The sequence below is a fragment of the Ambystoma mexicanum genome, chromosome 3p (assembly GCF_040938575.1).
Source record: "Ambystoma mexicanum isolate Mex_15411 chromosome 3p, UKY_AmexF1_1, whole genome shotgun sequence".
NCBI lineage: Eukaryota > Metazoa > Chordata > Amphibia > Caudata > Ambystomatidae > Ambystoma > Ambystoma mexicanum.
In genome coordinates, this window is record NC_090925.1 from 1215968326 (window position 1) to 1215982535 (window position 14210).

Sequence of the window (14210 nt, forward strand, 5' to 3'; positions counted from 1 at the left end):
ACACATGCATTATATTCATACTCATATTTCTTTCACTGACAGTAAGAACTGCTTTTTATATAGGAGCACATGATGCAAGGACTCCTGTATATGTGTCTGAGCAGAAGGAAAAGGTAAGTGTGGCAACTACAAGGCAGCCTAGACCATACATAGTCATTCCTGTCCCAAGAAAGAATGGGCAGATACCTGAGCTCGAGAATGGATGTTATTAGTAATACATCACAAGCAGCACTTGCTCCAAACACTGCTTTTGAACGCCAGAGACAGGGTCGGCGGAACAGGCAAAGTAAGGGGTTGACAAAGGTTGGGCCCACACAGATGATGCATGCAGACACACATGATGCAGTAACAAGAAGCCCAAGCTCAAGTACCACAGAAAAATCACGTGCAGAGATGATAGCAGAATCTATATGGATATTTTTTAGCCATTGCCAGAAAAAGACAGATGAATAAAAAAAGACTTGCTGAACTTTCTTCTACACAGGGAACTCGGATGGATGTTCCTGCAATTCGACCAGCCAGAAGAAGTTATACTGATGCATTCAGAGATGTGGTCATAGAAAACTATATGAAGACTTTGAGAATCAAAAGAAGTACCCAAGAAGATAATTATGAGTTAAATGACTAACTGGACAGCACAGCACACTTGGGGGGAAATAACATATATTACCAACAAATGAAAGAAGTTGGAAGAAGGACGTCGGATGAAGAATGCTTTGTATGTGCAGTCCTACCTTACAACATGGGGAAGTCGAAGACCTTCATAGCTATTGAAGTAGATGTCCAAACGGCACACTGCATCGTACACCTAACTTTCTGTAGTACCAGAGGCCAGTTCATGGGTCCAACAGCCTCTCTCAAATGGGAAACTGAAGGAACAGATCCAAATGAAGATGACTATGTTCAAGACAAAGACAAGAAACAATGCTAAAACAAAAAAACATTGTGATCAGATATGAAAAACCTGGAGTAAAAGGAACCGGAATAAGAAGAGAATTGAATCAAAAACTGAAAGTTCCAGGACACTCTACAGAAGAAATCCGCAGATGGAAAAATAGAGGACAGATGCAGATTTGGGGAACTGTCCTATCATCAGATGGCTGGGAAGAAGGAGTAGTAATTTTCAAAGCATGGGTAATAATAGGTCATTACCAAACAACAATTGAAAATGCACAACTGTTATGCAAGCCATTATGGCCAAAACTTGCGAAACTCCTGACATGGGTCGAAGACAGAGGAGGACCCTTGCAGATAGTACCATTGGACAGTTCTAAATTGTGTTTCAGGAACAATGGTACAAGAAAAATGGGGGAAAATCAGAACTGTGGACGAATTTTTGATGCACCAGGAATGAATATCGAAACAGCAGTAATTATGGATCATTATTGGGTGTGTGGATCTAAAGCCTATATCAGACTGCCAAAAGATTGGGGAGGAATTTACACAATAGTGAATGTCCATGTTCCTGCATTTGTGATTCCTAAAGGTGACCTTAACATTGATAGCTTCCCAAAAGCAGATGCACATCTTAGGAGGAAAAGATCTGTGGAGCTGATACAACGAATAAAGAGAGAGAACTACTTTTCAGCCAAATCAATAGAAGCTTTTGACTCTATTCCGTATGACCACATGCTGCTCAGCCAGACCTTATCAGTGTTCACAATGATTTTCATGCCAAGGATCCAGGTTGGAGCAAATACCAAGTGGCTTCAGATCACCAGATGGGAAATGCTGCAGACGATTAATACTACTATAAAGGGATTCAATGCAATTAGAGAAGAGCTGAGAGCTCTAAGATTGATGACCCTCCAGAACAGATACGTCCTACACATGATTATAGCGATGAATGCAGGTGTTTGTGCCAAAATTGGAGAATCATGTTGCACATTTATACCTTCTCATGATGACGAGAATGGAACATTGACCGAGGCCATAGATATGCTAACGAAGCTCCATGGCCAGATGATAGACGAGTTTGAAGATATTGCTGATGACAGCTGGTTTGGATCACTCTTCTCCTGGGTTTCACAATAGATGGCAAATATGTTCGCATTTTTAGGAGCTTTATTAGTATTGGTAATGCTCAGATTCTGTGTGATCAAAATAAAAATCACAATGCAAGAAGACAGCAAAGAAAGCCAGAGGGATGAAAATTATGATTAATATTGAACCAGGATGGCAGTCTAAAGATCTGACTGATGAGGAAATCAGAGATTTCGTGAAGACCAGTATCCATGCACCACAGGGGACAAAGTTCCTGTATCCAAAGGATTATAAGAAATATGTGGGAAGATGGATCTATTGCAGTCCAAGTGGACAGTGCATGCTCATGACCTGGAAAAAGATGAGCATGTGAAATCGGCCGGATTCCTGAAGGGAGTCATAAAAATATGGGTCCCCAAGAGGCACTTTTTCAGACCATAATGTCGAGGAATAGAAGGCGATATGAGAGTGGTCGATAAATTACCCAGAGGGGGGAGTGTAGAGGAGGAGCCAAGTACCCCCACTCCACCTGCCCCGTCTACATTGTCTGAGACATATGAACCAAAGTATGTGACGGATACTGAACAGATAAACCAGCAAAGAGAACACCGTGGGCTCCGTGCGGAGGTAAAGTACCCATTGAGGAAACCATACTTGCGTCCAAAACAATATGATGGCCATTTGAACGAGATTCCTGATGAAACAAAGAAACTGAATGACCAGGATGAATGGTGACATCATACAAAGCTGAATCGACACCCTTATAGAAGAATAACCAGACCATAGAGGCAGATGATTCATAAAGAACAAAGAAATACCGAGTATAAGTGACATCTTGGGACCAAGATAAAGAGACTTATGCCACAAACCTGATGAAGAAATGTAGTTAGTTTAAATGTCTACAGATGCAATGAAACGCAAGCAGCAAAGTGATCATGAAGCTAGCCACATGCTTAAATAGATGAGACTGCATCAAGTGCAAACAAACACCTATATACCTCATAGATACATATGGATTAAGTAAAAAATGAATGTTTCCACTATGTATAAAGCAGTACTGAACAACGAGGAAGGCCTCATTTCGGTGTCGCAGTTACAAAAAGCAATTGAATTAAACAGAATATATTTCAGCTAAGGAGTTGACTGAGTTAAGAAAGCCAAGGTCTTATGAAACTGGAAATGGCTGATATTAGATACAATTAACGTGAAAGAACAGAAGCTCCTGTTCAAGAAGGTCACGCAAAAACAAAAAACGTCAGAGGGCTATTGCAGAATAAAATCAAATCCATAAAAAAGCTCAATTCATGGTGTCCAGTCATGTGATGGAAGAGAGTTGGATGCATGAGAACATCAGGCCTACGCACGGAAGCCGGATAGTGCCCATACTCCTTAAAAATTCTCAGAGAACAGTACAGACAGTACAGACTCAAGGCCAACTTCAAAGTACTAATTGACACTGGACTATTGAGGTGATGATGGATCACATTTTTGATAGGTGGGAAGCTGGTATCAAGAAAAGCTCACCCGCACCTGGTGGTTCGGTCTGCTTGCTGCTCATGTAGATCGAAAATTACGGGGCTAGTCAACCAATTGTAAGGGACCATGTAGTTTGGGGTCCTATAGTTTATGTAGCCAATGGGGCGTCGTACATTTAGTGACGTTCATAGTGCCTATTTTGAAGGCAGGGCTTAGATGCCCCACCTGATGTTAACTATCCTATTACCTTTCTCTGTTACTTCATACAGATATAGAACCTATGCTTAGTTATTCACTTAGGACCAATCCCGCTTCCCAATAAGTTTCTTAAGTTTGCCACGTAGGATGACGTTGGTAATGATGCAGGTATAACAGTCAGTAGTGACACATTTGGTCTAAAAAAATACAGTTTTTTCTTAAATGAGGTAAAGTCAGGGTATCGAGTGATTGATGATGTTTGTTGTACTCCCTGTATAAAATGCTTGCATTAAAACAGAGGAACATTTGTCAAGCTATCTGTGTCATCTGTATTATTGATGTTTGACTTAAATCTGCATCCCCATCCATCTCCAGGGTGTTGCTACTCATCTTAAAGGGCTGGGAGCCTCCAGTTCACTATATTAACACTCTGAAAATGTCACGCACTTTGGCCTGCATACAAGGGCTTTAACACTAGTATTATTATAAAGTAGTTTTGATAAAAAGAAATGCATAACATAAAACATTCAGCAACAAAATAAATGAGGAGCTACCGCAAGTATTTGCCCTTTGGAGCTAGGCCATGAAATCCCTGGTAATAATAAAAAAAAGTTGCGATGAGATGAAGCCGCCCTATCTGTGTAACTGCCATGGACGAAGGCACCCATGTCCTTAGCAAGCTATCTATAATTGCAAGCGGCGCACTCGACAGGAATTTCAAGCTGAGGTTACGCGGTATTATAAGGGAGGATTTGGAATAAGCACTCCCTTGATTAAGAAATATGTCCAAGACTTGTTGATTTTTTTCATAATGCAAACTTAAACCATAAATGCACCATTTCTTCTCGCCAAAAAGGCTAAATTAACAAGACGTACATCTGTGGCATCCGGCAGCAAGCGACTAGGGTGCAATTGCTTAGCTTGTTGCCGAACAATGTTTGTTTAATGACTGTTGGCAATACCTTATTTCATCAGGAAAGTTTCCGAAGTGGTATCAGTATTGATTAGAACATTAAAATGGTAAATTCCATACTGACCAGGTGAGTCAAAAGAATGAATATTAACAGAGATGTCTTGGCAAATGATGCCCCATCTTGGAGTTATTTTTTCTTGTTTTCCCTACCTCTGTTTCAAAGCTCGAAAGCGGAACATGAACTGTAAACTTAGATTTAACTAAGAGCAAGGAAGCAACAGGAACATTTTAATTTTCTTTTAACAGTTGTTTCAACAATATGAACATGTGTACGTTCCCCTATAGCCACTGCAAAAGCGTATTCTAGCCCTACCACCTTTATAACTTCATTCCAATACTGTTTAATTTTGGCAGGCGTTAACTTTTTCTGTTGTGCCATGATTATTCTTCTTGTAACATAGTATGCAACATTACAGGGATCTAAGTTAGTTTGGCTATCCCAACTCAGCAATTTGCCAAGGTATTGATCAACCAAAAAGTCAAGTTAGATGCTGATATAAAGAGCTACAGCAAAGATCATTGGTGTCCTTAGATATCTTTCAAAGTGATACGCCTTTAACACAGTGCAATTTGAGCAATACAGTTTAAATAGTGGTAACTGTCACAGCCGACACGTGTTTCGACCTGGGGTCGTCCTCAAGGCAACTTCTTTCATCAGTCGGTTTCCCTATGCTGGACACTCCTCCAGTTATAGCTTCAATGTATTGCCAAATTTTATTAAGAAAGTCAACGCTCTGCATTCCATTCTATTGGTGGTAGAAACAAATGCTCTCCATAGGGTGGAGATGTGCGTTCAATCTTGTATGGCTTTTCCTTCAAATTATATCAGAATATTGATTCCAAAACTCCTTCCTTAGAAATATATTCTCCCAAAATGTTCATTCTGTCTTTAACATTAATGGTCCCAATACCTAAGAACTCCTATGCATAATTCCTGGGCTAGATCCCCCGTGGCCACACTCCATTCTCAAAACAAACAAAAAAACGAAACATGAATGGAATGTGTGCTTGGAATTGCTTTCTTATCTAAAAGTCCATAAACACTCCTGGAATTAGGAGACACAAAGGATTGAAAACAGTACACAGTCTGTGAGATGCACTTAACAGAAAAAACAAGAAAAAACGATGAGATTTCTTTCACATGTAACCATTAATTTAGATGCAAGCAGTCTTAAGGTGGACCCTGCTAGTTTCCTAAAATTATTGATGTTTTTTAAAAGGCATATTGAAGTGTGAGGTTTAAAAATACATAATTGGGAAACAGGGTCTGTGTGTATTTTAATCGCAGAGTCTAAAACATTTTTTTGCAGCCTCTAAGTAGCGTCAGGGCATTTTAGTGATTCCGATGTAGCAGCTAAGGCTACCTGGCTGGTATACAATGTGCTCTGAGGTTTAACTATTGTAGTCTCCACTGTTACCTCACTATGCCTGAAGCTTTTCAATGGTTTCATGGCTTGCATGTAGTGTGGCAAATGAAAAGAAATGTTACCCATTTTTGGACAGCGCAGTACCCGCTGTTATCTCAGATTGCCTCATGCTCGGTAATCAGTGCCAAACATTTGAGCTTAGACGTGCAAGATTTCCGCTGTGGGTTTCTTGCGCCCCTCACGCATTAGAGATTCTGAACAGTAGTGCCAGGCAGCTGTTGGTGAGAAATGGTGCCGCAGGGGAGTCCTCTGACTTTGTTGATGTGATTGCACTGCTGGACCTGCGCTCAAAGTTGGCCACAGTGTGTCACAAATTCAATATTGATGTTAAGACCGCTATATATAGAGCTCCCAAGTCCTGTGCGTGGTATTTGAGAGGCCACCTTTTAAAACCGTCACTGAAAGATCCTGTAATGAATGGACATCCTATGTGAAGTGTCGACCCAATGGTGTTTCTGGTATGTGGTTTGAGATGGTGTATATAAGTAGGTTCATCCCTTCATGCAGCCCTTTGCAGGTCTCACCAACATTACTCCCCAGAATGCATTTTTTGCATTGGATGAGGTATACAACATTGGATGATTTGTAGTTATACGTCCCTTGCATCTGTATTGTACTGTTCTGCAGGGTTGTTATGGCAGATCTGGTGCTGATGTGTTGGTATGTTTAGCATCTCTTGATGTTGCATGGCTACGTTCCTGGTCTTCCTTGTTCTTGATCTAGTGGAAATGTACTCCTGGTCAAAGACTGTGCTAGGTTTCTCGGTTGCTTGTATGCAATTACGGGAGCTTCTTTGAAGATGTCTCTCAGTTCATCATCCCTGTGGAAATTTGGTTGTAGGTACTTAACAATCCTATTCAGTTGGGTTAGTGCTGGGTCGTAGGTGACAACCAGGAGGCGGGAGCTGGCCACGACATTGAAGGCCCAATTCCAAGCCCTCCTTCCTCTTTACCTCATTCCACTCCTACTGTTTCCCCTACGGAGCCCCTTCCCTGTGCCCCCCAGCATCCTCCATCGAAGCTGGACTCCTCTGCTGCTGCGTATTGCTGTGGGGTAAGGAAGCAGACAGTCTTGGACTTTTCTGCATGTTGCGGCGAGCGCCTTCTAAATTTGACTATATTTGCACATTTGATAGTGCGTGCACACCTTGCCTTATTTGGTTTACCATGTTGCGCTCTGCGCATTCCCCACTGGGGAATTTGATGTGTTTTGCCATATTGAGGTCTGATGCCTTGGCCTTCTAAGATGGCCGGTTGCTGGTTGCATTTCAAATTTGTTTTTTGCTGCCTCCTACGGCCGCAACATAGAAGGCCCACTTCAAAGGCCCTGTCTAACCCTGTCCATCACGGTACACCAGTCGCCTGTATGTCTGCACCTCCCCCGACCCCTCTGCTGCCCCATGTATGTCTGCACCTCCCCCACTGCTCCGTTGCCCCATGTATGTCTGCACCTCCCCCACCACTCCGCTGCCCCATGTATGTCTGCACCTCCCCCACCCCTCCGCTGCCCCATGTATGTCTGCACCTACCACCCCTTCCGCTGCCCCAACCCCCCCCTCTGCTGCCCTGTGTAGGTCATTACCCCCACCCACCCGGTTAGTCACCTGGGCGACCCCTCTCCCCCACCCCAGTAAGTGTCTGTAGCTGCCCGTCATACTTTGAGATTTGCTCCACGTTGTTGCCCGTTGATTGGAAACCTATGTACTAGTATGCACTTGCCACTGTCCAATGCGGGACTGGCCCCATGCTAATCTATGCTGTCACTAACCATGCACCCATGTGTAGCTTGCCTCTTCTGTATTCTGTGCCGGGCACCACACATTTACCCATTGACCTGACCACGCATATATGTGTTTTGTTGTCACCTTGCAACTTTTGGTTTGCACCTGTATATGCATAATAATTTTGACCACGCAACTGTCTGTAGCTGCCACCATGCAACATGTGGCTGGCACCATGCTCTTGCCTAGCGATGTTGACCTCGCAACTCTATGTAGCTGCCACTGCGTAAAATGTGGCTGGCACCATATACTTGCCCACCAATCTATGTAACCACTGTTAAGCACTTATTGGAACTGTATGAAGCAACACGTATGTATGTATGCCTTCTAATGCACTTATGTAACTACGTAAGCCTTCTTAACAGCGCCACGGTGCCCGGGGGCAGTTTGGCGCTTTACAAATTCAAATAAATAAAATAAATAAACCAAAGGTATTTGTTCTGTCTCTCTTGTGACTCTGTATTGTAGCAGGTTGTCTCTGGGTATTTTCAAAGCATGGTCAATTTCCCTGTCAGTTTGCTTGGCCGAGTCACCTTTTTGCAGGAAGGATGTGTGGAGTGTGGCAAGTTGGTTGTCCCTTGTTTTTCTTTTGGAGTATTTGCTTTGATATCGGATGTACTGGCTGTAGATAATGGACCGTTTTGTGTGGCTTGGGTGGGAACTTGCTCTGTGCATATATTTATTCTTGTCAGTGGGTTTCTTGCATATAGCTGTTTCAGGATGGCCGTTTCTGCCAACCAAGAGGCTTGTTTCTAGGAAGTGTATGGGCTTCTTGCAGTATTCCATGGTGAACTTAACGAATCGGTGGAAGCCATTAGTGATTCATGGAATTGTTTATGAGAGTCTTCACCTTCTGTCCAATTTAAGAAGATGTCATCAATGTTGCACAGGTATGTTAGTGGTTTCAGGGATTGTTGTTGTAAGAACTCCTGTTCGAGATGCACCATGAAAAGGTTTGCATACTTAGGTGCCATTTTTGTTCCCATGGTCATTATGGTCTTTTGGAGGAAGTGTCTTCCACTGAAGCAGAAATTGTTAGGCGTGAGTATGAATCTCATGAGATCCGCTTTTTGCAGACATTTCTGGCATGCTGCAATTCCATCTTCATGTGAAATGTTGGAATAAAGTGGAGTGACGTCCAGTATGGCCAGGAGTGCATCTGGTGGTACATAGTCTATCTTTTGAATCTTTCTGAGGAAGTGTGTTTTGTCCTGTACAAAGCTTTCTGTGTTTATCACCTGAGGCTTTAGGATGGATTCAATATATCCAGATATGGCAGCCCCTGGTTCTTTGTTTTGCCCATAGAAGTATTCTTTGAGACGCAGTGTCGCATATAAACTTCATTTTCCCCACACAGTTGAATGTTGTCTAGTTTTTGGCTGGGGCAGAAGGTCAGTCCCGTGGAGAAAAAGAGCTGTCTCACATTATGATTGCACAAAATAGCGCTCAAACTGGACACCGCCATGTTGACATACTCAACAAACAACAGGTGACTAAATAAAACCTCACCACCCCCATGAGAGAAGTGCAATAAGAACACCCCAAGCAAACAAGCACATTATAAAAAAGCCAGCTGACAAAGGTGGTGCTATTGTGGTCATGGACACAATGGAATACAAAATGGAAGCATACATATAAAACATAATTGGTGTGCAAATGTTTATTATTCCTCCCTGTGTATTCATTTGGTTCTAATAAGTGTATAGAGCTAGTGGCTCTATCAATAATTCAAAACACTATCTGGGATAAAGAAAACCCTGCCTTGTCTTCTGTTGATATTTATTATTTCTTGGGGAGTTCAGGTGATTACGATATGGGTTGTTGGTTTAGCATGGAACCTTTTAATTCTGCCAATTGATCTCTCTGCAATACCTCACTAATACCGCAGATAGCACCTGCTGTATTTGGCTCTTCTCACTGCCACCTGCTCCATCAACTCTGCACATCCTTCTGGCCCAACTCTACCCCAAGACCCCTCTCCCTTCCTTCCTCCTGATGTTTACCTTCCTTCTATCCCACCTCTTGCGTTCTGCTCCCACCTTCTAATGGGCTCCCCCTCCACTCCTCCTCTGCTCCTGTGGCTCTCTGCAATACCTAATGCATCTCATTGCCTCCCAGACAAAGCCCCACTCAACTCAGTGACATGCATTTTCAGCATCCAAACTAATAATTGGAAGTAGGACTTTCTCTTGGGAGGCAATGTAATTGAAAGAGCAAAGCAACTGGGTCTGACAAACCATATCGTAATTGTGTAAAACAACCCTGATGCTCTTTTCTGATTACAGTATCTTTCACCAGATAGCCTGCTAGCCATTAATAGATATAACATTTGCAGAGTTGGTGCTGATATTGGGCTGCACAAGCCAAGGCCAAAGATACCAGGTACTATCTGACTAGCAGAGTCAGACATTAATAAAGCCCTAAAAATAGAATGGACACCTAAACCTTGCATGGAGGAGCATTTGAAAGTATCCCAGGTACCACTGTTCCTGAAGAGTCTGACACCTGACCCCCATCTGATGACCTAAGTGTGCCAGAGTTGTGGAGTCTGTCAAACCTGGTTGTCGTTAAGACGCAGTCAAGAAACAGGTGTATGAGTGCCCTATAAAACCCATGATACTGTGACTGACTGTGTTGGTCTACACAGGGGAACAGCCGTGATCTGGGAGAGAGGGACAGAGAACTACAGCCCTAAGGGAAGTGGAAAGATTTCATAGAAACCCCTCTATCTTATTATTTTGATGAAAACCCGACCGCTCTTCGTATTAGCAACACCTCATTTAGTTCCTCCTCTGGACATTATTCCTTAACCTTAACCACTGCAACAATAAGAATACAAGAACCAAGAGAACTTAAAGTTGTTCTCAAGTTGTCTGTGATCCATCGACCAATACACCGCACTGTGCCTCCCCAAATCATTGGACTCTGTACTGCAATGCCTATGCTTCTGCATCAGCAATGCAACCCCTGCTACATCAGTAGTATATCTGCTGCTGTATCGGCACCGCCTGCACGACACAATATTTGTAAAATTCCTTGCCGTTCAACGAGGTGGCGCCTGGGAAGAAGTGGCATTTCAGTCTGTAGCACAAGCTAGTAAAATAAATGACCATAAATATAACACTGTTTCTGCCAAATACTCTGTATCGGGACACTACCATTGAATTTTATTACTGAGCAACACAAGTGCCACAGTAAACAAATGAATAGAATGAAGTGCAATGGAAATAAAAGAGTGACTACAGTTGGCCTCGGCTTCATTTTTCATCCTTTGGTATGTAAAAGGAGGTGTGGGACCAAAACCCCATACACAATCTTATCCTGACACTAACTCCATGGTGGTGCACCTTGACTTCATAGAGAACCTTTATTCCAATGAATGCGTAGCTGGAGACTGGTGTCAAGTCATTGGGCAAGTGGATACTTCACTGAGGACTTACAAACAATTTTGACACACATTTATGAAAGGCAGAACGCCTCAGTAATTGATGCCCTTGTTAAAGTCAATCAGAACATTGAATTGCTATTTCTGATTTGTTGACATCTTTTTTTCCCAGGTCGCGTCGGCAACTCAGAGGGAACAGTAAAAAACTTTGTGCAAAAGCCCCCTGACATTCGGCGACATTCAGCTATTAGTAGACACGGGACGATCTCTGCTTTACACGCCTAAGAGTTGATTAACAAAATGAAGGCTCACATTGACACCTCTTTAAATGTGTAATTTGAATGAGTAACATGTATATCTACACACACACACACACGCGCGCGCGCGCACACACACACACACACACACACACGCACATATTACTCATCATTCTATAGGGCTAGCTCAGAAAGGCTTTGGTAATGTGTGCTTCAGCGTATTTCCTTGGGTGAATATGTTATATTTTACTCAAGGCACTTCTTTCAGTGCACGTGCTGGTTTTGTGTGGACTGCACCTGTTTACACTAAGCTTAGTGTGACACCTGCTCAATTAATCCTACTCATGGGTAATCTGGGTTTTGGATAGCATTGGTAAAAGGGAATCCTGCAAGCTGGGGGCTCAGTTGTGCATTTTTGACACATGTTTCAGAACATGTATGCCAAACCTGTGTAATACCTTGTGTATGGACTCATGAAATGTACTTGACATAAAAGGATGGTGGGGCGTGTAATGTTCGTTGCAAAGACCCATAAGAATAGCATTAGTAATTGGAATCTATTCAGAAAATTATACTTAAACCAGTGTGGGTGTTTATGGTTTATATGTAGATTTAGATGCAAAGAATATTCATTACTCACAGACACACACTGTCCTGTTATGACTTTTGACAAGTGAAATTGCCCAAGTAATGCACTCCCCTAGGCCGTTAATGAAATGATTACGAATTGGAAGTGAAATTCCAGAAGTGAACTATTTCATTTTTCAACTATAGAAAAATAGGACTCTAGCAACACACATTTCCAACATTGTTCTGCTTACCATCAAATGATATTTTTCAGCATTTATAGTCTCTAAAATGGCTGCCAAAACAACATAAATGCACGTGGTTCCATCTAAATGCTCACACATTAATTTCCTATCATTTTCAGGGTATTTTCTATTACTGTAGATAGATATGGCTAAATCGAGATAAAAGCAAATAAAATGCACGCCTCTCATTTACCTTGTTTTTTTGGTGTCCTTGTGAATGTTCCTTTTACAACTTTACAGTGTGAGTTGTCTCCCCCGCACACACCACATTTATCTTCCTGCTTAGTGGAACCGATCACCCGGTCACACCCGACTTTCTTCAAGTAGAAAAAATAAAATTGGAAAAGTTCAGTTTACACCTTTAATAAAAAAAATAATACGTTCCATTTTTTCATCATAAAATGATTTCTTCAGTTCGAAAAAATGAATGAAATAAGGTCATTGTTTTAAAGCTAGACTTGAAAGGAATTTCATAGACTTATGTTACATCTGTATATTTGGTGAACCCTGTGTTGAGCAAGTATGGGAAAAGACAACAGTCACGGCTTTTCTATAGGTATGGTACATTATCGGCCATTGGCAATTGCAGTATCAGTGGCAATGCATGTATCCTTTCACCTCCCACACATTTGTTTCTTTTTCTGCCATAATTGACATACCTGAAAGCAAAATAATTGTACATCTCTGCTCCCTCCATGGCGTAGCACAGAGGCACAAAGTTTGACTCACACGCCAGATGGTGCTTTATCGACTGCCCTGCAGTGTAGACAGGCAATGCCACCCCCAAGCTGATGCCCAGTGCACAGTGATGTGTCATGCTCTGTGTAAGCTTACTCAGGCCCATTTATTTTTTGTATTTATTTATTTATTTTAAAAATGTGGGTGCTGTCGCACCTATACAAAAGAAAAATATCTTTTTTCTTACAAAATAGTTACATTATCATGACACCAAAACATATTCAAAAACAGATTATTCAAAACAAACTTAAAAGGGCAAAACTAGAAAGAAAAAAAAACTTTATCGATTACCTATACATAAATATATAAACATACAACATAGATAAAATAGCTTAATCGACATACTCTTTCCTGTAGAAAAATATAATTTCTTATAAACACATCTAAGGATTTTATTTTTTGCTTCTCCAAAATGTCCAATATACAATCTTGTATCCCTTTTAGACTAATAACAATTATACTTAGACTGCATCAACTTTTCATTGGACTTTATACAATAAGAGCTTAGTCAATGATTCTAAGAAAGCGTACAGTTGAAAAAATTATAGAATTACATGTTCCCCACATGCAGCTAGCCCACACAAGATTCCTTCCTGTAATTGTATTAGCATGATGAAATACCTTCATTGTGTTTAATTGCTCCAATTCGAAATGTGGACAAAACAGAAAAAGATGTTTTAAGGTTTCTTCTGCTTGTTCATTGTTACAGAATCGACAAGCAAGAGTGTCATATAAGTTTAATTGTATAGACCAATGTTTTGTTCTGGATTTAGTGTGAAATAGGTCAAGGCGAAATCTCATATATAGTTTACGTGACGCTACACAAGGGCAAAGAGATATATATTGCAAGCGAGGATATTGCTTATGCCTGAAACAGGCATATTCAGAAAATGAAGACTAGGTTGAGATTAAATCTGATGTCGCGGCCCAATCATTTAGAAAGATTCTTTTTCTAGCCAGGCGCCATTTCCACTGTAATTCTTCCAGAAGAATATTAATCTGAGACAGCATTCTAAGTATACGTTTCTGGAAGAATTCAATAGAACTTGGTTGAGATTTAGTTAGCATGATAGAAAAATCTTCATAGATAGAAATTGAAGGGGGGGAGCGCATTTTTATATATGTATTTAAAAGTCTCCAATTGTGACATGATGCTAGAGAGTTTAATCCCAATTTATGTC

At 41.4% G+C, this 14210-nt stretch overlaps 1 protein-coding gene across 2 annotated transcripts in view; it reads right to left on the reverse strand.

Moving 5' to 3' along the window:
- ADAMTS2 (ADAM metallopeptidase with thrombospondin type 1 motif 2) overlaps nt 1–14210 on the reverse strand; it is a 2237498-nt gene that overhangs the window by 462161 nt on the left and 1761127 nt on the right. For both annotated transcript variants that reach the window (XM_069652661.1, XM_069652662.1), the window contains one exon: nt 12485–12608. In XM_069652661.1, the coding sequence (XP_069508762.1) occupies nt 12485–12608 (124 nt within the window). The remainder of the gene's footprint in view (nt 1–12484; nt 12609–14210) is intronic.